The sequence below is a fragment of the Buteo buteo genome, chromosome 1 (assembly GCF_964188355.1).
Source record: "Buteo buteo chromosome 1, bButBut1.hap1.1, whole genome shotgun sequence".
Lineage (NCBI taxonomy): Eukaryota > Metazoa > Chordata > Aves > Accipitriformes > Accipitridae > Buteo > Buteo buteo.
The window spans coordinates 26,987,452-27,012,544 of NC_134171.1; the positions used below are offsets into that span (position 1 = coordinate 26,987,452).

Genomic DNA, 25,093 nt, shown 5'->3' on the forward strand with positions numbered 1-25,093 from the left:
TGAATTCATAACCTAAGCAGGATGCAAGACAGGTGCCTGTAACAGGTATCTCCTGTGACTCTCTGGTTTAGAGTCAGGCTGGTTTTGCAAGGTAAAGAACCAGCATCAGTGGATCTTCTGGACAATTTTGGGCAGGCAGATTCCAGAAAGAGTAAGATCATTACTTCGACAAGGACATATCTATGTAGCTGGATACAAACCATAGGCTTTTTGCTCTGTCATGTCTCCACACCAGCCAGGTGTGAGCCACTTTAGTCTCTAATCTGAGTTGCTCAGATCTGGGTCCAAAATATTGGAGGGTGCCCATGAGGAAGGATTCAAGTTTGGATGCTGCACTGGATTTTTCTGTCAAAAAACCAAAAGCCTGGATCAACCATGCTTGCATGTAGTTGGCTGATAGCATGGGTAAAATATGGGACTATCAGCTCTCCAAGGCAGACTGTCAGTGCAGCTGTAGTTCGTGGTGAAACAACGTCCCTTCCTCCAATGAACTCCTGCCTCCCACGCATCTGATTATTAAAATTCTTCACCAAACATAATTTTTCTACTTCATCTTTCTGGGGAAGTGGGTTTTGTCCATAATGCTGGCAGTAATGAAAATTAATGCCCTGACTGGTCCTTTTAGGCCAAATTTCCCAGTGTTACTACCTAGCATGCTTCTACAACGCTACAAAGCTAAAAAGACAATACACCAGTGGAGCTATGCAATCCTTACTGGCTCCTGCTGCTAGGAGAAAAATCAGTCAGGCAACATCTGCATTTTAGGGTATAATCGCCTTTTTTCTTTAAAATAAACATCACTGCCGGCAGGCAATGGGAGCCTGGTCCACAGCCAGGAACAAGCATTGCAAAGTGGCTGGCTGGATTCATTGGTTTCTGTGGCCAGTTTTTACCTATTTGCAACTGTGCATTCAGGTGCCTTCCTTTTCTCACAGGACCTGGCTCGGTGGAAGAGTCGTCGAAGGAGCGCTTCACAGGATTTAATAAAAAAAGAAGCTGAGAGAAAGAAAATGGAAAGGTTATTGTCTGGAGACGGGACAAATGAGCGCAGAAAAAGCATCAAAACCTACCGAGAAATTGTGGAAGAGAAGTACGTTGTTTTACTGAAGTACAGTGGTGTGTCTGAAAATGCTGTGTGCTCCAGAGGTGATAGGTTCCAGAGGTGATAGGTAACTGTGGGCAGCCGTGCCTGCAGGCCTGGGATGAGGGAGAGGGAAGGTTGTTGATGGAGCAGAGGAGGTAGGAGTGATTTCCAGCATTAATTTTAATGCGATGGTCTCTCTTGTGTTGTCTCCCTTGCAGAGAGAGAAGAGAGCGGGAGCTTCATGAGGCATACAAGAATGCAAAGTCACAGGAGGAGGCTGAGAGCATCCTCCAGCAGTACATCGAAAGATTCACTATCAGTGAAGCTGTCCTTGAGCGTTTGCAGATGCCAAAAATTCTGGAAAGAAGCCATTCAGTGGAGCCAAATTCCCCACTGAAAGACCCAAATCCTTTGAGATATTTAAGGCAACAGTCGCTGCCTGCTCCAAAATTCACTGCCACCATTGAAGCAACCATTGTTCCCACCACTGAACTAGAGCCCAGTGGTTCGACGGGCCGCACATCTCCCAGCAAAAGCGTTGTCTCCAAGGCTGTGCCTATGCTGACACCCAAGCCTTACTCACAACCCAAAAACACACAGGAAGTTTTAAAGAACTTTAAGGTAGGATACGTTGCACTCCCCAAAGTCAATCAGGAGGCAAAGAGATCCTCACTAAATCATCCAAACATATAAATGTTTAATGCAATTAAGTAGAAAATGATTGCAGCGTTCTGATATTAGAAAACTCAGTTTCATGCTCTGTGCTGCCCAGGCTAGTGGTCTCTTCTTGGTTACCAGCCTTCTTAGAAACTTGACCTGTTCAGACTGGAATATTTGTGCTGGTCATTTTTCATCAGGCTATATTTGTTTGGAGGAAAGACAGGGAAAGGGGGACCTCTAACAAAAAAGCAAGGCGTTTTCTGAGAAAGAGGTTAGGAAAGAGTATGTTGTCATGGTTTTTTGTTTTTAAACAAAAGGGAAGGGGCAGGGAGCATCGAGGTCCTGACTTTCGGAGCAAGACCTGAACTGGCTTTTGTGTTGGGGTCTGATTTTTGCCATACCCAAACAAGCCTGTCCTGTTCAGCCATATCATGAAAGCCTCTGAAACACTGCAGTGTGCATGTATTCTGTGTGGAGAGTCCCTACTCCTTCAGAGTCAAGAGCCAGCTTGCCCAAAGATACTCTCTGTCCTAAACATGCTTCTCAGCAGGATGAATGGGGAAAGCTGCTTCGCTGGTTTAAAGAGGGGATATAGGCTGTCTGTGCAGGTTTAGGGGAACAGATTGGTACTGGGGCAGCAGTGTAACTGGGGATTGCTGGTGAGAGAGGGGGAGTGACTGCGTTGGGTTGCAAGAGCTGCACAAAGATTATGGGAATAAAAAAAGTAAGAGAGGTTGGATGAAAGCAGGGCTGCCTGGAATAAGGAGCCAGCTGTGAGATTTTTGGGGGAAGGGGCTAGGAGAAGAGACTGAAACTGGGATATAAAACCTGAGGAGTGTATCTTTGGACTGGGTGGGTGTGGAGAACAGGAGTAAGATACTGCAACAATGATGGAGAAAGCAAAGAACTGGGATGTGTTAGCGAGAACAGGCCAGAATAAGTCAAGAAGAAATCTGCTTCTCACAGTGCCTGTACCAAAACTGGAGCTTCCTCAAGTCTTACTGTAGCCTTGTTGTAAGCAGTGTGAAGCCTGCTGGTATGGGTGCCCCCAGCCTGTAGAGTTTAGGTCCCCTTCTGTCTGCCATTGCTATCTACTACTTTGCTGGTGGCATGCAGGGATCCCTGCAGCCCTGCTAATGTCTCAGTAGCACCATGTATATTCAGGTTGTTTACTTTCAAAAAGCAAGTCAGTTTTGTATAGGTAGTGAAAAAGCATGTTGTGATGTCTGTAATTTCTTGAAGTCTGTCCCAGCTCTTGTGGAAACCCACCCACCATGTTTCCTAGCTGAAATGTGAAACTGGTAATTCCTATTTCTCCTATATCTCAGTTGGTGTTCCCCTAGTGTTTACATTTTAGACATCAGTGAATCATGCATCTTTGGTTTTTTCCTGATCCATGCCACCTTTTTCCTCAGAGGACCAAGATGTATGTGTGTATCACCTTCACGTTAATGCATATATAGTTCACGTGTGCAGGGAAAAACTAACCCATGGATGCTTCTACCCCCCACTAACCACCACTAAAAGTCTGTCTAGATCTTCTTTGCTTGATGTGGAAGAATGTGATTTGTCTCAGTAAGACTCACTCCCTAGCACATATAGCTGTAGCGTTATTTTCCCTTGAAACACCAGTCTGTCAATGATTCTCGGCTCTGGTGACAATGTGTTGACTTGTTCCAGATCAGAAGGAAAGGAGTATGTTTGTTTAACTCTGCAGCCAGGGCATCTGTCCTGATCATTCAAACATTTGGTTTTTCTCCTTAATATAAATAGAGAAATGTCTTAGTCTAAACAGAGACACTAAAATGGATGGTGCAGCCTGCCAGTGTTTTCCTGGCTTTTTTATTTCTGAGATCTTTCATGACCTGCCTCTGTAGTAGGTAATCCAGCACACAGGCCCAGAAGACTTGGGACTCAGTATTTGCTCACACTTGTGTTTGGAAATAAACCCTAGGAGTGGTACTGTGTTGAGTGGATGATGGCAGTGAGGAAAGGGAGGAAACCTTTTCATTTGAAAAGCAGTCAGAAAGGGTGAAACTGCTTGTGGAGCTGGGCTGTTTCTCCTCCGCCTGGGAGCTGACTGCGCGAGGTGCTAACTGCTTTCACCTCCCTGCACGTCTGTCAGAGCTGAGGATGCCCAGTGCCTTGGAGATGGCCCCTTAGTTAATCACCCTCAGATAGAGAACAGACGTCTGGATGCATGTATACAAGAAGTCAACAGGAGGAGTTTGCCCTCAGCTTAGCACTGATGGCGTGTACTAAGTTGGAGTGCTGCTCTTGAGGTATCCAAGCTGTTTACTCAAGAAGTAAAGTACTGAAGATAAGTAAATGGTGAAATAAGGAGTGGGGCAGGGAGGATGAAATGGGAAGAACTTTGTTTTCTTAAACTGTGTTTCAGTTCGATAAAGCAGTTTTGACACTTGTCGCATCCGTTTTCAGTAGCGGTGAAGTAAATGAAAAGTTCCCACGGAATGGCTTACCTCTGAGCTTGTTTTTAGATGTGTTTTTTGTTTATACAGTACCTGTGGAGAAACCCAAAATACTAATCACCATATATATCCCAGATAGCTTCTCTAAGAAATCACTGATTGATGCCATTATTCCCCCCAAAGTCCAACTATTAGCAGAGAAGAGTCTGTCTGTATTTACTCCCTCACCTTTGCGTTGTCTCTCATGGTGACCGTTTTGCAAGGAAGGATCTCTGTGCACAAAGTAGCCAAGCCCTCCTTCAAATCTATTTAAAAGTCACCCCTGCTGACAAGCCTATAAACACCTGTGTTGTAGCTAGGCAGGAGCAATACGGTGTTACTGATACCTGGTCCTCTCCTGGTCTCTCTCCAGCTGGGCCCTCTTACGGTGAATGGCCTGTGAGTTCCTTGTAGCAAGACTTTTTTCGTGTATACCATGGCTTCTGCAGACAGCCCTCCAAATTGAAGGAAGTCCTTACATGCCACCTCCATTCAGAACATAATTATGAAGTATTAAAGTCCTGAGAAGAAGCTGTACCAGTGCAGAGGAAGAAGCTAGAGCTTATTTTGTATTTTATTCCTTGCTTAAGGGTTCCTCAGTGGGAATATACGCCCACCGAGGAGCTAGCTTGACCCTGAGAACAAAGTAGTTAAACTATTTCTGTGCTCTCTTTTTCATGGAGACTGCATAAAATCATTTTCTGGGAAAGCAGCTATTTATTTTATTGCTTTGTGGAGAAGATGGAATGCCCAGTTTTATTTGTTGGTTCCTTGCTTCCCTGTTATGAACAGTAAAGAAACAAGTGGGTGAACTCTGCTGCTCCTGACCCTTCGAAGTTGACATGTCAGTGCTTCAGAAAGCACAGTCTACTAACACTGTGGTGAGGTCATCAGGGTACATAGCAGTTCAGTTCATCAGCGTAATTAGTCCTGGAGAACCTGCTTGCCTCTTGCATGAGGCAATGCAAAACCCAGCAGTTTTGGTCTAAATCTAACGTAAATCTTTGTTGTTCTTTTAAAATCCATTCATCTGTGGTGCACACAAAGGGTGTCTGTATGTTACTGGGAAAACGAACTGTGGGAAACCAGGGAATCCAGAAAAATTGTTACCTTCTGCCTGTATTTTGTTTGACACCCCTGGAATAGGGTTTTCTTCTGTTGTGGCTGATTGAATGAAACGTGTGCTTGGCTCTGTCCTTCACTAATGGCACAGGCTGTGTTAACAATTGTCATATCATGTTGAAGTCCTAATTTCCTAAATTCCTTTCAATACTAATTGTCTCAGCATATTTATTTAACTGTATTCTGCAGGTAGATGGAAAAGTCAGCATGAATGGAGAAAATTTCAACGGCATGGAAGAGAAGGATAAAGAGTGTACAACAGTAATATTTACTCCTTCGCCAAGCAGATCTCTTAAATTTGATGGAGTAGCCAGAGGGGACAGGCCCCCGGTGGAGTTGAAGAAGGACCCCACAAGTGTTGAGCTCAGTTTACAGAGGCCTGCCACTCAGAGTGTGCACAAAGAGCCAACAGTAAGACCAACACGAACAAACCAGCCTTACTTTCTCTGCCAATTTTCTGTCTCATAACGTATTTAATCACTAACTAATGAAACCCGAGTGCTTATGTTTGCTTTATTTCAAGAGGGTGTGCCCAGACCAGGATAAAAAAAAAAAGAAGAAAATTCTTTGTAAATTAAAGGCTTTTTCCTTTGGGATGTGGGTAGAGAAATGGGAGGGGAAGGTTCAAAAAACTTTTTGCAGCCAGCATCTTTTTTTTTTTTTTTTTTTTTTTGGAATGTCATGTAGCTGATAAGCATGCTTTAAATGTGCTGGGCCAGGGAGAAATCGACTCTGTGTCCCAGCTATTGTGCAGATTTATTCAGCACTTCTCCTGATGGTAGCTGATTAGATCAGCAACATAATTGGACTGTGCAAGCCATTATAATTAGTCTCAGTTTTCAATTTTCAAAGAAGAGGATGTGGATGTGCTGGCAGTTTTGAGCATTCAGCTTTCATTCCCCTCTCAGAAATATTAGAAAAGGGGATAAGCTATTGAAATGCTCGGAGGGACCAACATACTTCTTAATTGCCTTATCAAAGAAACAAATTAATTTTACCTTTTCATCTTTCTCTCTCCCCCTCTTCCCCAGAGAAAAAGGCAGGAATAAAATTGAAGCGTATCACAGCAGGAATCTAGATGCTACAAAACTGTAATAAAAGTAGATGGTGAAAACAAGAAATAAGGACTGGACTGCAAATAAAGCATGTAAAAGGGTTGCAAACAAGTGGCAGGAGGGGGAATTCTCACCATTCTTTTCTGTGTAACAACAAAGAGAATCAGAGATGTGGTGAGAGTTGAAGTATGATAATTTTTTGCTTTCATCTCAAGTTTCCAAAGCATTGGCCAGATGGATAACAGGGAGCAGGCAGGAATCTGTCCTGGGGAGCGATGGTTCATTCATGCCAAAGGGCTTGTGTCTTATCTTACTCCTCTGCTTCATGCCAGTCTCTGATCATGGACAACCAAGCCATGGAGCCTGCAGCAAGCATGGGAGCTGGGATGTGCTGTGAGCACAGACTTGATCCTGTCAGAGGGAACTGGTATAGAGTCAAAAGTGAATGATTTGCAGGAAAGCAGGCAGGGATGGCAGAGCAGAGGCTGCTCCTGTCAGAATGAATTGGCTGTAAAGGAAAAGCCGGGTAAGCATTGCATCTGATATGGGAGAGCTGGTAATGGGAATGTTTGGAGGACAGAGAAGAGCCTCGGCTTGCTGTAGATTAGAAGCACAATGGTGATCAGAAGAGTAGTCAAATGAAAGTGTTACTGTCTCCTTTTTTAGGATTCCCAGACCAGTATAGCTGTGGAAGAGTTGAGAGGAAATTCAGCAACAGAAACCACTGTTAGGGCTTGGGTATGTTTGTACCTGTTTGATGCCCTCTCATCCTTCCCTTTCTAGAGCTTTGAAGATGATGTGGCCAGCTGAACACAGATTTTTCTGTGTCCAGTTTCTGCTTCCAGTGTCTTAGCCCTTGTGATGATACTGGAAAAGGAGGCAGAAGAGTTTGAATTCTCAGATTCCTTGTGACTCTGACATTTGCAGAATACCTCTTGGTTTGTAAGCTTGAGTGCACTTAATGATGAAGCCTTCTAGAGAGAACGAGCATGCACCCAAATGGTGCTATTGACAGAGTTTCTCTGCTCTAGCTAAGGATTTTATATTGCTAGCTTCACGATTTCATCAATAATGTGACTGGATAGTGCAAATCATTATAATTGCTCCTGGCGCTTCAGCTTCAAGCAAAGGTATGCGTGTCAAGCATGTCAAGGGCAGAGCAAGAAGAGAAGACTGCTTTGAGGGGGATCTTACATGGGAAAACAAGTGGAATGCACTGAGCGTGATGGGGGGAAATAGGAGACCTCCCTGTGGCTGGAAGGGAATTTGCCAGCCTAAAATAAGATTACAGATTCTGTTCTTTCTAGATGTTTGCTTCTCTTTACCCAGCTGCTTCATTTTAATTTTCCAGGTCCCCATGCCTTAAGCTAAGGCATGGGCAGTAATTTAGCTATTGAGCATACAGGAGTGCCCTGGTTCATGGGTGGGAAGGGCTTAGATGCCAGGTTACAGAGATGGGGCATGGTACTGATGCTCAGCTTCTTCACTGTGTGTGTTGGGGCACAGACCAGCAGCTCAATATGGATGCAGTCGGTCTGGGGCCTTACCTGCAAGAATCAGGCAGCTGTACCTATTTCACTTCAGTTTCTGGACAACTAACACAACGATGTCAGCCTGCATCTGCAGAGTCTGAAATGCTAAACTCCTCTCTGAAGGTACAACCCCTACTAGGAAGGCTGGGAATCCAAATTAAGAAGGAAAAGAGCCTCCTGGGCTTGTCCCATTCCTCAAAGAAAGCAGCATTTTGCTGGGTAGGATACTGAGAAACTCTAGCTGTCACTGTGAGCCCTGCAGAGGGGAAGAAAGGGTTTGCTTTTTGCCCCAGCAGGATGGGGCTTCCAAGCTACACATTCTTGGAAGTAAGAAAGCCTTCTGAAGCTGCTGCTGTATCGCCTCCCACAAGGAGAAACCAGGGCTATAGTTTTTGTCTGATACTTAACCCTACTGTATTTTTAGGAGAGGAGGAGAAGGCAACAGAAACAGGGACAGAAAAAGCAGCTGAGATGAAGAAGCAGAGCTGCTTGGAATGGAATGAACGACTACATTTATTTTGCCTTGAGAAACTTTTACAAACTGAGCATGTTATAAAAGCCTTTTCTAAACTTGCTTTCACTACCTTTATTTGTATACATTCCTTTATTGATGTAGTTCTTGTTAGCGATGTTCTTCCCAGGCTTTGAATAAGATTCACAGGCACTAGTTCCTCTGCCTGTTAGAGATGCTGTTTCTAGGGCGTTTTTTTCCTTCTAGTTGCTCTGAGATTTGTTTTGGGGTTGTATTTTATTCATTATTCATTTTCTGCTCTGAGTCGCTTTTGTGAAGTATATATTCCTTTTCATATATACATTAGCTTTGGCCCTCCTGTCCTACCCTTCTGATTCTCTTCCTGTTCTTTGCATGTCCCTTCCTCCTCCATCCCTCTTAGGGCTGCTCCCCTGCTGTTTCAGTTCAGTTGTCAAATAGACTAGTCCTGTCTTCTCTCCACCTGGCAGACTTCCCTTTGAAGCTCTCTAGCCCGGCTCTAAATCTGTCCGGCTGGCCTCAGGCATTGTCTGCAATACTGGAAGATATTGTGCAGCTGTATTTCAACAGCTCTTTCGGCCTGAAGTTTGGAAAAAGGTTTAGTCAAGTTGCACCACTTCAAACGCTAATGTGATTGAGGTTTTTGGGGAGCTAGAGAAGTGTAGGGATCATTTCATATGGGTGAGACATCAGCATTGGTTGTCTTTTTGATAGAGAACACCCCACGTACATGTGAATCAAATAACGACTGGCAGTCAGAGACTGATTGGGAAACATATGTAACTCCTGCCTAAATCTACTATGAAATGAGATGCAAAAAGCTGCAGCAGGTAGGAAGGATGGTAAAGAAAAATATTTTTAAGAAACTATACTTGTGTCTGTAATGTATAGGGTAGAATACTTAGATGGGAGGGGGGTGGATTTTACAAGAGTCTTACCGTGACTCAAAGTAGCCTATCAAATTTAAGGCTAGGAAGGATAAATTTGACCTATAAGCAGGATGAAAATATACCACTGGTGTTTGTGGAGCAATGTGCTGCTAAGAGAGGCAGTAGGTGAAGCACACCTCTCTTATTGCAGCTGGAAAAACAGGGGCAAAGGCCCAAAGACTGACTGATCAGTCAGTGGCAATGCCAGCAATAACGTGACAATCATCTCCTCACCCTGGTCCTACCTGTCAGCCATTAGGTTGTGTTTTCTTTCTATTATACGGAACAGTTGCGCACATTACAAATGCTGAGAAGTTGTATCCTCTAGCTCTTTGAATCAGAAGTTGGCAAAGTAAATTGTTTTGTTTTAAAACAATATTTGTGCAGATTTTAGTGTAGGGGGATTAATTTGTCAGTGAGTAACATCACTTTATTTTAACCAATCTTTGTATGAGCATTTAGAAATTATTGGCTTGTTATAGCTCTAATTATAGCTTTGCTCTGATCAACCAAAAAGAAAATAAATATAGGCAGCAACTTTAAAAAGATCAGGGCGGGGTGGTGATGGTGGCTTTCTTTTAATTTTTCACTAGCTAGCTTAAACTTGCCCATTTCTACTCACTGCATGCTTGGCACAAAATAAACTTTTTATATATATCCAAGTAACACTCTCCTTCATCTTCAAAAATCCACTGATTGAACTGAGATTAAAGTATAAGCTTTCTTGTGGTTGGGGATTGTTGGCCAAGCTACAGGAGAGCAGGGTTGAAATCCTGATTTGTACATATCTGGTAGGACAAGTCTTTGTTCTTTGATTCATTACAAGAAACACTTGTAGAGTAAGTACGTCTGTTCCAGATTGACAGCTTTACCTTGAACCACACATGGGAGGATGCATAGAGGGCTGGACTACCTGAAGGGAGAAAGGTTTAGGATGAGAAGTGAGAGCAGCAAAGCTTCAAAGCAGCTAGAAGGGAACTCTGCTCAGGATTTGGTTACGAATCTAGCGTCCGTGTCTCCTGTCCTCCAGACACCCGTGCACTTTTTAGTGTCTGTGAGTGACAGGAGCTTATTTTACATCCCAATTGAGCAGTAATAACTCTAGAAAAACGACTAGCAGGAATACACTATTTCTTGCAACGCTTTCAAGGCTTCTCTGTCAATTACTGATCCACCCTCATCTTTGGTTATAATAGCTGGCTTGAGTGTAGCATTATATAGCTGCCAGATGAGGCAGATGACTTAACGTGTCAGAGCAGTGTTCTGGCTGTAGTACTACACTGGCATAGCATGTAAGGCACTTAGCTGTGGCAGCCCAAGGTCATGCCACTGTTACCACTCACAGCAACAGAAGATGCTAGCTTTGCTGAGGAAATCATCGTATGAAAATTTTAAAGTCAATGATAAGTGTACAGTTTCAATCACAGAAGTTTGGCAGATGTGCCAGGCAATTTCTACATGTGGCTATTGATACTGCAACTGTTTTCATCCCTGAGTGATTTTACAGAATTTAAACTGTACTTCTACCCTCATTCTTCCTGATACCTCTGCATTCTCGCTGCTTCCAGACAGCTTGTTTTGTCATGTTTTCATAGAAAATACAGTAACAATATTTCACGTAATTTTGTGTACAAGTAGTGTTAATTGACCTACGTTTTGATTTAATTTACAATAAGGGTTAATAAAGTTCTACTGTAACTTCCTTTGGAGTGTGAATTCTTGTAGTAGTTGTGATGTTCGGTGTTTTAGGAGTTCCTAGTTATTGTATTTTTAGGGTTTTTTAAGGATGTAAGTTTCTGCCACAGCAATAGGTAATGTGGCTATTTCTGGCTTGTATGATCCTAATTAAAGAAATACTTGGACTGATATCCTAGTTTATGGGATAAAAGTTCTGTCTGCCACAAACTGAACTGATTTATTTTCATGCCTAATAGATGTTTGATAACACTACATAGTCAGCTGTGCTTGTGTCTTTGTTAAATTGATACCTTGGTTAGCAGACCTGGGGTGTTGCTTTGTCCTCTGTTACTTTTGTGCTCATTAACTGCAAATGCAACCACAATATTTAACTTTCCATCATGGACCAAGGCTTCTAAATCCTAAATGGGGAAGTTCACTTTAACTCATGGGTAGCTAGATGCATGGGGTAATAAAAACACCAATCCACGTAGAAGCATTCTTCAGTTTTCGGGAATTAGTGAGGCAGTCTTCACACCAGCCTGGATCTGGGGGCAGAGATAACCACAGCCCCTACGCAGCAAAGGTTTTCCTGCTTCCCTTGAAGGTTTCATTGCCTGTGGCCGTGGATGAGCAGGTGTTGTGTGACCTTCCCTTGTAGACAGCTGCAGCAGAGCCAGTGTGTGGAGTGGCTCTGTGGTCCTGCAGAATGACATCTCTGCCCGCATGGACACGTGTGGCTGCAGCGGGTTGGTGCTGAGAGGCTGCGCGGGGTCCTTCATCCCAAAGCGTGGGAGCTCCTCTGAACCACCTCAGAAACGTCACTCGCCAAGTTGTTTGGTTTTTCAGTGCCCATGTCAAAATACGATCCTCTTAGGTAGAATGAAATGTTTGTATGCCTTTTTTTCATGCTCAGTGATAGCATCATCATTTGATTACAAAATATTTATGAAATGTGAATGATGGTAGTTGTGCTAGAAAAGACATTTTATCAGCTGTATCGGTACAAGAATTTTCTTAAGTGTATTATACACCTGTGGATAAAATACTACTTAGTATTACATTACTTGGTATTATAAATAGAATTAGATATAGTGGGAATGAGAGTGTTCCCCAGTGAAGTTGACTTAATTTTTTTATAAATTACTTAGTAATCAGTTTTATATTTTTAGCTTTATGTCACTGGCATTTAATTGCTTGGCAGAGGGAGGAGGAAGAGTCAAGTCTCGTGAGCAGGAACAGAACTTCGGCAGCATGCCATTGCAAAATTCAGTTTTCCTGCAGCAAGTAGTTGCTTTTTCCTTTTTCTTTTTTTTTTTTTTCACTCCTCTTTGAAAGAATTTCTATAAATAACATCTGTGTCTGTACCTGGTTCAACCTCCAGGATATAGGTTATGGGTAGATTTAGTTATTGCACTTGTGCAGGATAGCTACGTGACACAGCACCATGTTTAGGTTTGTGAGGTAACTCTAGACCCAGAGGTGATAAAAGTGCATCATGTGTGTGCATTCGCTGAGCTTTTTAAACCCTCTGAGAGCCCATTGTGGCTGTGCTCTTTCCCAGCTCTAGCTGCCATTGGCACTTTACTTCCCTGAGTGTATGTAACGCTGTTTAACACTTTTTGTACCAGCCCCAGTTTATCACTGTTTATAGCTTTAAAGCCTCTGAGATTGAGATTAAATCTGAAATTTTTATTTATTTATTTATTTATTTTATTTTTTCAGTTTGGACAGTTGCTTTTTGAGAGTGGAGGGTGAATTCCATTGCTTTACCAAAAATAATAACAATATAAACATTAATAATTGAAATCTGCAACAATCTCTTTGGAAGGGCTTATGCTTTGGAGCAGTGGGTAGAGTTCTCAGGTATGTGCCGCTTGCTTTTTCCAGTTAAAATCTACCTTGTTTAGGGCAAACCCTGAGCTTTCAAAAATAGCCATTTGTTTAGGTTTAACAGAGGTTTGTAGGTTGTAGAATGACGAAATAGTTCAGGTTGTAGGTCGCTAGCTGAGTCTTCTGCTCAAAGCAGGATCAGGCATGAGATCAGACCGGGTTGCTAAGGGCTTGATCATTCAAGTCTCAAAAACCTCCGAGGACAGAGATGGCACAACCTGCCTGGGCAGCCTGTTACACTGGCCTGAGTGTCCTCATGGAGAACAGAAATACTGATTTCTGCACTGAGCAAGGTTGGGAAGGGTTTCCAGTAGCTTCTGCCTTGGCTGCTGTTGTGTCAGGAGCCAGAACTGAAACTGAAGGAGAAATTTTCTTTAGTCGCAGTGTTCTTCTGCTGGGGCTTTCAGTGAGGAAGCTCTCACTGAAACACAGACGGGCATCGAGAGAAGCTAGGGAAGGGAGAGGTGGGTTATACAGGAGAAAAGAGTAACAGAATGGCAAGGGGCCAATCTCTGGGGCACAGGACTTGCGGTCTTTGGAGTATTTCTCTGAGGATTTTTTAGCCTGCGCCTCATCTCCAGTGACCGTCCCTCCTTGGAGTGTGTGACACATGGAGGGGGAGCTCCCTGCTTGCTTTGCTCCTGGCATAGGCATGCTCACAGGTGGACGTGGTGGAGAGGAGGTCCTCAGACTTCCCGTGCTGCCTTTTTGGAGCGTGTATTTCACCTTCTGCCTCATCCAGTTTGAGAACCGCTTTTAGGCAGGTGGGGGATGTGTCCCCGCGCCTTGCTTGGGGCAGAGGAGGAGGGTAGGCAGAGGTGAGGGTGCAGTGGAAAGCGCCGGGCAGTGGGGAGGATGGCGGGCACCCAGCCCCAGCAGGCACCGGAGGAGACGCGCTGGCACTGCCAGAGGCTCGTGGCTGTGATCTGGCGCCTGTTCCCGCTGTGAGGTGACGGCACAGCCCTTGGCAGCGTGGCCTCCTTCTGTTCTTTCCGGCACTGCTCGCTGCCCGCTGGGCCTGCCTGTTTCTCTGCCCCCGGCCGTGGCCCCACACCAGTCCCCACCATTTCCTCGCAGGGCATCTTCCCAGACACGTTCCCTGCCCCTCTCCGGAGCGTGCCTCCCTCCAGGGAGGAGAAGAGAGGCAGGGATGATTCCCAAGCACTGCTGACAGCAAAGCTCTCCGGAGCTGAAGCGTGTCCGCAGGCGTTGGCGTCCTGTTGGCACTGCCAGCAGACGTCCCCGATGACCGAGCCGTGAGAGCCCAGGTCTGCTCTTCACGGATGAGGGGCCGTAGGCTCACGTGGGTCTGTGGGGATGGGAAACAGGATCTGTGCAGAAGGTGGAGGTCTGAATCCTGTCCCCAGAAAAGAGGAAATTTCATCAGATTTCCTCCCTTGCAGCTGTTAATAAGATGGAGAGGTGGGAGGAGGACAGGAAAGCAAGTCTACAATAGACTATTTCTGAAATATGTTACTTTTTATTTCTAAAAGTAGTCTGCTTTTTTTATTTTCCTCTGTTGAATGTGCTATTTTCTAGATCTTTCATGCATTAGAAGCACTGTGCGGTGGCTGATGGGTTTGCTGCAGATTTTTCCTAATTTGCCTACTGGGAAAGCAGATGTATGGTGGAAACTGCTAAATAGATCAGCTGAAGTGCTACCCTTGTTTTGACAGTGTGGTTTTGGATCTGCAACAGCCTTGTCCTGGGTCAGGAAGCTGGCTTTTCAAAGGGATTTGGATTATGGGCTGGATACGCTCTCACCGTATTTTTTCACTCCTCTCTTAATAGTGTTTTAAGTATTTCATTACCTTTAATACTGACTCTGGCTTTTCCCTTCAGATAACAGATTGTTTAGACAACCGTGAAATAAAGGAAGTATTTAATTGCTTTGCCACTTTTCAAACCCTAGTACGTGCTGTGTGTTCACTAATGCATACGTTTTTGTGTTATTCTGGAAGAGGAAACTAGGGGTGAAATGTATGCTTATCTCCAGCTAACACAATCCAAGATATCCTACAATTTTAAAAGCTTGTCGGAGCTATTCCAAACCGACGGCACGATGGTTGCTGATGAACGGTTTGAAAAGGAGATTAAAGCCCAGTGATTCAACACCCAAGCGGCACATACCGCTCCGAAACGTACTCCCCAGCTCCCCGCTGAGCTCTAAACCAGCCTGGTTCAAACACGTTACAAAGAAGCAGCAAGTACCTCCTTGAGGAATTAACACATACTTTTATTTCCACTGTACTCACTGTGTTATTCTCTGCAGGCCTCCCCAGTGGAAGCGGATAGAGCGGCCAGCCAGCAGGTCGAGGCCAGCCCTGGAAGTGCGGGACCTGGGAGCCCGGCCTGCCCGTCCCCAGGTGGGTTCCTGCTGGGGGTGCTGGGGCTGCGGGGGCTGCTGGGGCTGGGGCTGCCCTCGCCCCTGCCTTTGCCCACCGGTGGGGCTGGGGTTTGAGCCCACCCTGCAGCAGGAGTCCGATAAGTGCCTCTGCAGCGGCACCAAGAGGGTTTATTAGAAAATGCGGAAGATGTCAAAAAGCTCGACCTGGGAAATAAATTTTTTGCAGTAAGCACAACCGTTCACTGCAGCAACCTCCCGAGGGACGTGGTCGAGTCCCCGTGGCGGGAGGTTTTCAAGGTGCGACCGGACAGGGGGCTAGACAATCGCCTTCCCCACGAAAGGTGGGACCAGCCGATCCTTGGAGGTCCCTGCCGGCCTGGGCCGTCGTGGCATTCTGTAGTTGGGATGACACACCTGGCTGCACCTCGCTCAGGGTGCGGGTTGTCTGCTTTGCCGTTTGTGTGAGTGAAAAGCTGGCGCCGCGGCGTGTTGTAACCAGAAAGCACTTGGGGCAGAAACTGTCAGTCGGTAATAGCTTCTGTTTAACGCTTTCGACCCCCCTGCCAAGACATTAAGAAATGGGGAAGAAGAATAAGAAGGGGCACTTCAGGCCTTGTAGGGGCTTTAAATGGACAGTATTGTGCACACTCCTGATTTTCTGCTTTAAAGCCTTTATGCATGATTCCTAATCTGGGGAAAGGAATTTGCTGGTAAAATTAGAAGCTATTTTCCTCAAAAGGGTCTGAAGCATTACCTTTGAGTAGACGTTTTATCTACTGCCTGCTGTCATACTAAGTTCATGGTCTTTTTTTGTTGTTCATTTTTTAAAATGGGTCTATCAAAGTTCAGCTTGGTATGGGTAAGTAAAAAAATACTATTTGAAGTAGGTACTTAAATGAGATCTCTGGCTGTAATTGGTATATAAGCATAATGCTCCTATTTGTTGAGGATAAATGTGACTTAAACAATTGACCTTTGCCCTCAAACATCAATTCCCCCAAGATTAGAAGCATATCCAGCCTTTTCTGGATGTGCTGCAAGACTCTGAAGCTCATGGGCTGTTAGCAAGGGCTCATTAGGTGACTTAATTACTTTGGCTCGCAGATGCCAAAGCACAGAGGTTAACAATCTTGAATTGCACCTGGCAGGTAATGTAGAAGCTGCAATCTTGTGGTGAACCAACCAAATTCTCCTCTCAAGAGTCAGCAGTGATGAGCGGGTGATATTTATCTACAAATCACAAAGCCACCTTGTGTCAGGCTCCACACCTGTGAGAAATGCTAAATGTTAAGTATTGCTAGCAAAGTTTAATATTGGCTAGCAAGGAAAACTGAGATAGCATTGCAAAAGTTGAAATGGTAAAGGAACATGGGGTTTCATTATGTCTGCTTTGGGGGGATAGATGTGGTCCAAACTCTGTGACCTTCTTGTAGAATAAGCAAGCTCCTCTGCTGTCTAGTCCAAGACAGGTATTTCCATGCTGTGACTCCTGTGCCGCTAAATGGTGTGGGAACTGCTCCAAAGTGGTGTGCATCTGCCTGGCAGCAGGAGCAGCTCTTGCCTCTGCTTGTGTGCACGTTCTTAGTGGAGCCTTGGGGTGCATCTCTTTCTTAGCTTACTGTCCTAGCCTGCCAAAAAGGTACATTCAGAAGCTGCCACTACTGCTGTGGTTGGAGAGGGGACAGAATCTGAAGCTGAGATTCTGCTTTAGGAGGTTAGGGAGATGTCTGGGTGCTTATGCAGTGCCTGGGATGCTGGCAACTGCTCTGCTTCCAATGGTGGTACCAGCTGACAGTAGTTTGACTGTCACAGTCCTCACCTGTAGGCCTGTGTGCTCCTGGTCCTTTGTCCCCTAAACCAGCATCAACTTGTTGGGGTTTTTTAGGACCTGAATGACAACTAGCTTATTTCAGTCCAAGGCTTCCTATTAGCAGAGTTTGTTTGCTGTCTGATGCCTGACTGACGTGGTTTAGTGGAAACAGGCAAGCTGAAATATCCTCCAGTGCTGACAGTGAGACTGTGTTAACTGCGATATACCTACTTGTCTGGGTAGCACCTTAGGATAGGATTCATCACACAACATCAGTAAAGAGATCTATACCTCAGTAGGCATGTTGTAGGTTACAGCTCATCTCAGCCGAAAAGGAGTGTCTTAAGTAGTTCAGGTGACTCTTCCCCAAGAACTACCTCTCTTTTGACCATGAAGGGTGTCCCATGATGCCCGAGTCAAGTGTAAGCACCTATATTTTGTCAGGTAAATTTCACTCTTAAAGCCTTGTCTTCTCTGAGAGATTAATTTTGCCTGTGTTGAAGAAAGAAGATTATTTTTTCAAAACATACAGTAAATGGGCTCACACTGTATCCAGTAAGAAATTAGATTGCAAGAAATAGGGCTACATTTTATTTGAAAAAGTATCTTAACCTTGTAACGTTATGTTTTATATGTGGGGTTTAGGTTCAGATCAAAAGCAATTCAAGTCAACTGCAGCTTGTGCCAGCCCTGTTGTGAAGAGATTAGAATTTCTTCCCAGTCCTGTCCCTTCAGAGGAAGCTGCTTCAAGTGAGAAAGATGTGAAGAAACCTGAAATGGAGCAGCAGAAGGAAGCAGAGCTTCCTGCTACACCAGAGGTATGTATGGGCAAGAAAGGAGAGGGAGCAGAAAACAAAACAAAAAAAGAAAGATCTCACACAGAAGTGTTTATTGTGCAAGTTGGTATTTTTCTCTATATAATGTCACTTCAGGAGTTCATTGAAAACAATCTGCCAGGGAATGACCCTGGAGGATGGTTTCTCTGCCAAATCCTATGGTCATCAGAGAGTTCCCCCTCCAAAGGAACTCTCCAGTGTCTGCTTGTAGCGTTTAAACCTGTAAACTGGCTGGAGCAGAAATGAGAACTTAATCTGCAAATGCCAGTCCCACCGTGTGTTGGGAGGGCAGAGTATACAGGAGGTGTAGACAGTGGGGCTTACCCTCTTAGTCCTCTTGAAGTGCTGAACGAGTGCAGGTGGTGACAGAGGTAACAAATGGCCATGACCATACTGCTCTGTCAGGTAAGTTAGGTGTTGATCCTGGGTTAGGATTGGCTTTGGTGTGCAGGGCAGTGTGAATGTCGGCAACAAACAGCTACCAGTTACTTCCAGAACTTCGGTACTGCAACTTCATGTTGTAATTCTGGAGATAGAGGCTTCATCTTTGATAATGTTCGTTCAGAAAATAACTAGAAATGGTTTAAGTTAACCTCTGATTGAACCTGCTGATTTTTGAATGCTGTTTTCTGCTCCCAAATGTCTGAACAGGTGATGAAACCAAAAGCCCTGGATCAAGAGGGGAGTGTAGTATTGCCATTTTTAAAGAAATTACCCGAGACCAGCCAAGTTACTCTGCAGAATTCTGGTCTACCAGGTGAGCAAAAAGCATTTGGAGAACTCAGCTGGACAGTAACTGAATATGTGCATGGGGTCTTCAGGGAGAAGTGCCTAACGAATGACCTGGAGGGTTTTTGAGCTAAAAAAGTTGCATCTTACTGATATTGGTGTTGTGGCTTGTGTGATGCAAAGGACTCTTCTGGCTGTTCCCCTTAAACACAACAGCAGAACTGTGACACAATGGAGGGGGGCAGGGAGAGACCTATCTTGCACTTACCTGGCCTAGCAGTAAAAGTTGTATTATGTCAATGAGTATTACATTTTATTAGTACTGCTGCTCACAGATGAAAATTGCTTAGCAATTGGTTTTATCTCACAATAAAAACTTCTGGAGATAAATTCTGCACTCGGCTGCTCATGTGGAGCTCCTTTTCATAGATGAACGATACACATTTCCGGCCAGATCCCTGAATTTGACCTGTGCCTATCACGAGTTCTTGCAAAACAGAACTTTTTTTTTTGCCTTCATGACAAAGTCTTGCTTGAGACTGATAATGTTTAGTAGTTTGATTTTACGTTCATTTTAGAGATGCATATATGTAGGTATTGTGAAGGAAAGAGAAAGAAAAATCATCTGAAGTTTCCTTCCCCCTGAGAACTTACTAGGTTGTTAGTTTATGTGTAGGCAATATACTGATTATCCTAGTGTTTTCAAGATTGAAACTACTGAAGGTGATCCACTGTGGAAAACAAGATTGTCTGAAAAGGAATAGAAGTCTCAGTTGTTTGAAGTGAGGAGGTGCTTTCCAAACAGTCTTTCAGAACAATATCATTTTATGTTAGGCACGAATCAATCCAAACGTCAAGTAACAGATTGTAGGTGTCTCGCCTATTTTCTGAGTGACGCTGAAACACTCGGCTGCTCTCTAGTGTTCACAGCATGTACAGTGCTCAAAGGATCCCAAAATCCTTTAAAACGTGTATGAATGCAGGCACCACGCGAAGACTTGAAGGGGTGGCTGCCCTTGACTAGAGTTAGCGTGCTAGAGCTCTCGCGTAAGGTTCGGTGCCATGTTACGAAAGCAGCATTTAAATATGGGCAGCCTGTGGGATCTGCAGGTCCGTTGTAAACTAGCTGCGATGGGCCAAAGCGACTGTAGTGAAAATCCCTCTCGCGGCCGAGGTGGCTCGGGTCTGAGAGTCCATCGTCTCCTTTTGACCGCGCTGTGTTTCTTGTTTTGTCTCCGTGCCGTTGCCTGCAGAGCCGCCCCGCGGGGCCACGGTTCCGCTTAGGGTTCGCAACAACTGGCGGCGCTCACAGTTTTTCTCGCAGTCAGGTAAATGCGGCGCCGAGACCAGCTTCAGCCTCCAGTCGTAGGTGTCTTCCAATGTGGGGGCTGGGGTGAAAGCTGATGATCACGGGGACTTGTTCTGCCTCTCGCTTTCGTAGAAAGTTTCTATTCCTGCTGCACAGTTGACAAAGAGCTCTTGGGTTGCACCTTGTGATGCTCTGGTTTCAGGCACCCAAATGAAATCACTTGCCTATAAATACCTTTTTCCTTAATTTCTTTAAATCAGCCTAATTTTCAAAGGCATTTGGATAGAAAATGGCAATGGTTCTCTTCGTAACTGTGGCTCTTGAATAGTGTAGTCCCATCCTTTTAGCTTTGCTGTGCTTTTTCCTTCCTTGCACTGAATCACGAAGGGAAAAGTAGATCAAGGTAGGTAACACTGAGTGTCTGAACACTGCTAACGACTGTGGCCAGAAGTAGATGGCATTAGCTAGTGGTAGAGTAGAACCTGATGTTAGCTAATAATGTGCTGCTCTATACCCAGATAAAAAGTAGTTCTGTTGGTGATGGGCATAATCTGTTTTTCTGGTTTATTTGCTTGCAGTTCGTCCTTGCGTTTGGTTGTGGGAGCAAATAGGAAACTAACATGAAGCTTTTTTATACAGATACAATGTAGCTTTAATTGTAGGCTAAACGCATTTTGCTATGTTAAATTTAATCTTTTTCTGTTTTTTTAATAGCTGATTCTGATAGTGGTGACAAATCAAATGTGAGTACTTTTTTTGCATTGTTGTTTGGTTTAGAGATACGTGTTTAGCAGAAGTGAATTTTTTATGCAACTGTCTTGTAACATCCCCAGATCAGAATGAGAATTTTTTTTTCTCCTGGAAATGAGAGAGGAAAAAATACAAGCCAAATCAAAACATGGTCTGAATATGGAATTTATGCATTCTCCTTTTATCCGGAGGGAATGGTAGCTATACGGTACTTGGCTGCTGGAGCCACTAAAGCCTCACAATCTCGAAACTATCCATTCTATTTTAAATGCATAGAAATTAGAGGAGACCACAATTCTACTGATTCCTCAATCAGAAAAAAAAACCCACTACAAATGCTACTCTGAAGTACACAGTATTTCATATTCTGTTTGTCACATAAAAATAGACATCATCGCTTCCTATCAGATTCAAATACATCTTTTAGTGGAAAGGAATAGAACATCAAATGTCTAAAATTGCCCTTGATTCTAAAGACTTTAAACATGTATCATGTAATGGGATCCTTAGTGAAGCCTGAGATTTTATTTCATTATGGATAAAAATTTAAAACAAGGTGATAGGCTGTTGTGCTGGCAGCCATATGAAATAAGAGAATATTTTTTACAATCACAAATTGCTTTGCATGTTGTGCAGAAGATTATAGAGAAGCAAAATAGATATTTTCTTTAAATTTGAGTACCTGCAGATATCTCTGTTCAGTGCTGCTTAGACCTTTGTTTCAGATCTTTTTCCTTTTTTCCCCTCCAGTTGAAGTTTCTTTGCAAATGAAATGGTTATTTTATCATTTGGATACCTATGGGCAATCCCAAGTGTCAGTGAAGCTAAGAATATTGTCTGCTAACTGAGAGAACCATTATCTAGTTCTCAATTTCCCATTCTAACATCATTGCTAGGGGCAGGCCAGGCGAAGTGTAGCTTCCTCTGGTAGCCTTGTGAAGTGTAGTGTCGAAGTCTAATAGCTTGGTTTTCCTTCACGCAAGCGTTTCAATTTTTGGTCCTGGGATCCAGAAGAAGAGCGAAAGCGCCAGGAAAGGTGGCAGCATGAACAAGAACGCTTGCTTCAGGTAGGGAAGAAACTACATATCTTCCACCATGTGGTTCAGCTGTCGAATTGTCCCTTTGGACAAAAGTTGGGCATTTCGTGTCATGTTTTCGACATCCCCTGTGGATGCTTGAGTGAATTCTGTGGCAGATGAACGATAAAATGAGCATACATATATGTTCTCTGTGGTTTGGGCACTCTTACGTTTCCTTTTCCTACTCCATGGAAGGACCAAAAGGACTTAGTTCTGCATTCCAGTGCAGAGTTAAACCAAATGTGGGTCCTCAACTACATTTAAAGTATGTTGAGCATAGACTGCGAGACTCTTAATTACTTGGAGCCTCTTTCTCAAGACTGACAATTTGCTGACCCTGATGCCTGTTTCTTTAAAATGATGGTCTTAACAGATTTTTGTAGACTTCTGCTTTGTTCAGAGGTTCTTCTTGAAAAACATCAAGCTAAATTTAGACACAAAGGGTTTGGGGTTTTTTTTTGGGGGGGGGAACCCCCCTCAAAAAAACCACTGGTTTTGCCTAGTGGTAGAGTAAGCTGTAAAATGTCTGGGTTTGCGTCCTAGTTGGAAGAAGCACAGTGACCCTGAGAACTTGAATTTCCCCATTGGTCAGTAGTGTCTTTTGAAACTGTGATTAGGTTTGGTCCCAAAGAAACCGTATCTTTCCTCCGCGTAACAGAAGAGCAAACAACTACCAAAGGATGCAGAATAATAAAATGGAGTCTTTTCATCTTTTAAGAATGACTTGTGTATGTCTCTACTACTTTCTTGGGATTATTTCTTTTTAGCTAATAAGGTTGTTTCATCTTAAAATGGTGTAAAATTCTCATCATAGTTTTTCTGGCATATGTGGGTGTTCTTTCAATAGTAAATGCATCTCTTCTCGATTAGGCAGATGTGATTTCTAATTTCAACAGAAGTTGGAACTGATGTAAAAGGGATAGGGAAGTCACTGTTCTTCCCCTTATTCAAACCAGTTCTGTCAAACAATTTTAAAGATCTCTTTGAGATAATTTTTCATGCAAAACTGTGTGAAAACAATTCTCAAGAAATAATTCCATCACAAAGGAAAATAAGCTACTTAGCTAATTATAAGCTTACCCTCTTCAAACCTTTACACACTATTCATTTACCTTTTAAACTTGCACAGGTATTCATCATTCATTAAATTGTACTGGCATCTCTCTTAAATTAATACCAGTATCTGCAAAACCTGCTTGTTTATATGCTACTTTGCTGAAGTTTTTCATGTAAAATCCATGCCTAAGTGTTTTGGGGTGCGTGATAGCTTTTTGGAATTCTTAATAGTGTATAATAAACAAGGAATTATTGAAATTGTTGAGCATAAATTTCATTTCTGACCAAAGATTTAAAAACTTCTAACAAATTAAACAACTTCTAGTATGCTAAAAGTTCCTCCATGGGTTGCAGGTGTTAAATGTAAGTGCTAGAAACAGTCGGGAGAGGAGGAAAACAAGCTTTTTTTGAAACCCAGGGATGTTTCAAATTTTAATCTTCCAATTTCATCCTATTTCTGATTAAACCACTGTTAGCAGGTTCATTTTCACTGTGGAGATACTACAGAATTTGTTCCTAATATAGAATGCACTGAATTTACCTGTATTTCTATCCTCTTACAGGAGAAGTATCAGAAGGAGCAGGACAAGCTGAAAGAGGAATGGGAAAAAGCCCAAAGAGAAGTTGAAGAGGAGGAGCGTAGATACTATGAGGAGGTATAAGGCTCAAAGGAGGAGGTTTATTGACTTTTTTTTGTATTTAAATGCACTCAAGTAACTAAAAAAATCCCATGCGTAGATTAATTAATGAAAAGCCTTCTCAAGGCTGTATTCTCAGGAAGATTGTTTCTCTTAAACACTACCATAGGTGCTGAGGAAAAATATTTAAATATTTAGACAGGTATCCTCAGAACCTCCGCATAGGTGGAGGAGTCTGATTGCTGTACAAGTCTGGATGAGTCAGTATGGTTGTGTCTGGGCACGCTCAAACTTCCCCCCGGAGGCAGAGCCTTGTGCTCTGCTCTTTGGCGTATACTTGGTGCCTGGACTTGGTGGAACTCCAGATGAAATTGTCTGCCTTGGGCTTGATCATGTAGATATTTTGTAAACTGGCCTTGGTTTAAAAAAAAAAAATCCACAGGAAATGTTCAAAGCTTGCAGTTGTAGAATATTAACAATATAGAAGATAGTGGTTTTCTTCTGTCGTTATGTGGGTCATTATTGCAGGAAATTCAAAAATATTAATGTTTTCAGTTTGACTAGTTGTGCATTACACAAATTGATGTCTTATCATCTGTGCTTGAGGGCCATACTTGCGATCTGAACAAGAAATTTTTTTTCAACTTTCAGAATAAGTTTCTCGTGTACCAAATGTAATTTTATATTTTTATATAAAATTTAATAGACTGCTGTTGTGAGAAACAGTGGTGCCATCCCAAGTGGAATATTCTGGTTTTGGACATCCCGTATCAAAGCTAGTAATGGTGAAAGGAAAGGGAGTGCAAAACCTTGAAGCAACTGAAAAATTGAGGTGTTGCCATTATTCTTGGTACCACAGGTCCTTACCTTGCCATCTAAATATGATGCATAGCCAAACTTTATGCTTCTACTTCTTATGCTCATAGTTGACATTCTGTATTTTTAACCCCCACTCTGTCCTGATCCTCTTTTTTTAGGAACGTAAGATAATTGAGGATACTGTAGTTCCATTCATTGTTTCTTCAAACTCTGCTGAGCTCCTCTCCTCTTCCTCCTCTACCACTGAAGGAAACAAGACAGCGGTGAGTTTCTCATGGAGTAGTGAGGCAATAAAGACTAAGCCATCTTTGGTGCAAAGTTTCATTCTTCACTAAAGGCTAACAGTCTGGGAACAGTAAGAGTAAGAGCATTCCCTGGATCCTTTCCATAACCGGTGATATCCCAGAGTGCTGTAGCTAGTATATTTTTACAACTAAAGAGCCATACTGCCAAGCAAACTGCTACCATCCCATTTTGGACTAGAGAAGAGGATGATACTTTCTCTCTTTGCAGCTGCTTCTCTTCTTGAACTGGTGCTGTGAAAAAAGTCACCTCTTCCTGTTTGTTTTAACTACTTTCTCAAAGCCAGCAAAATCTGAAGTGATTTCCCTGCATCCAAAATCTTGAGTGTAAGACGGTGCTTTAAGCATATCTGAGATGAGACTAAGTCCTGCCTCCCCACTTTTCCTCCCCTTCTCTCCCACCATCCCTCCTAGAAAGCAGCAAAACAGAGGAATGTTCACTCTCTGATTTTTATTTTTTTTTACTTATGCAGCACAAAAAGTTTAACTAAATGCATCTAGCATCTAA

The 25,093-nt window shown here is 43.3% G+C and overlaps 1 protein-coding gene across 5 annotated transcripts in view; it reads left to right on the plus strand.

The window, feature by feature from the left end:
- Positions 1–25,093, plus strand: part of LIMCH1 (LIM and calponin homology domains 1) — a 182,127-nt gene that overhangs the window by 142,555 nt on the left and 14,479 nt on the right. For all 5 annotated transcript variants that reach the window (XM_075024979.1, XM_075024997.1, XM_075025015.1 and 2 more), the window contains 10 exons: positions 936–1,090; positions 1,303–1,705; positions 5,524–5,745; positions 15,183–15,276; positions 17,713–17,885; positions 18,555–18,660; positions 20,656–20,684; positions 21,675–21,758; positions 23,390–23,482; positions 24,442–24,546. In XM_075024979.1, coding sequence (XP_074881080.1) covers positions 936–1,090; positions 1,303–1,705; positions 5,524–5,745; positions 15,183–15,276; positions 17,713–17,885; positions 18,555–18,660; positions 20,656–20,684; positions 21,675–21,758; positions 23,390–23,482; positions 24,442–24,546 — 1,464 coding nt within the window. The remainder of the gene's footprint in view (positions 1–935; positions 1,091–1,302; positions 1,706–5,523; positions 5,746–15,182; positions 15,277–17,712; positions 17,886–18,554; positions 18,661–20,655; positions 20,685–21,674; positions 21,759–23,389; positions 23,483–24,441; positions 24,547–25,093) is intronic.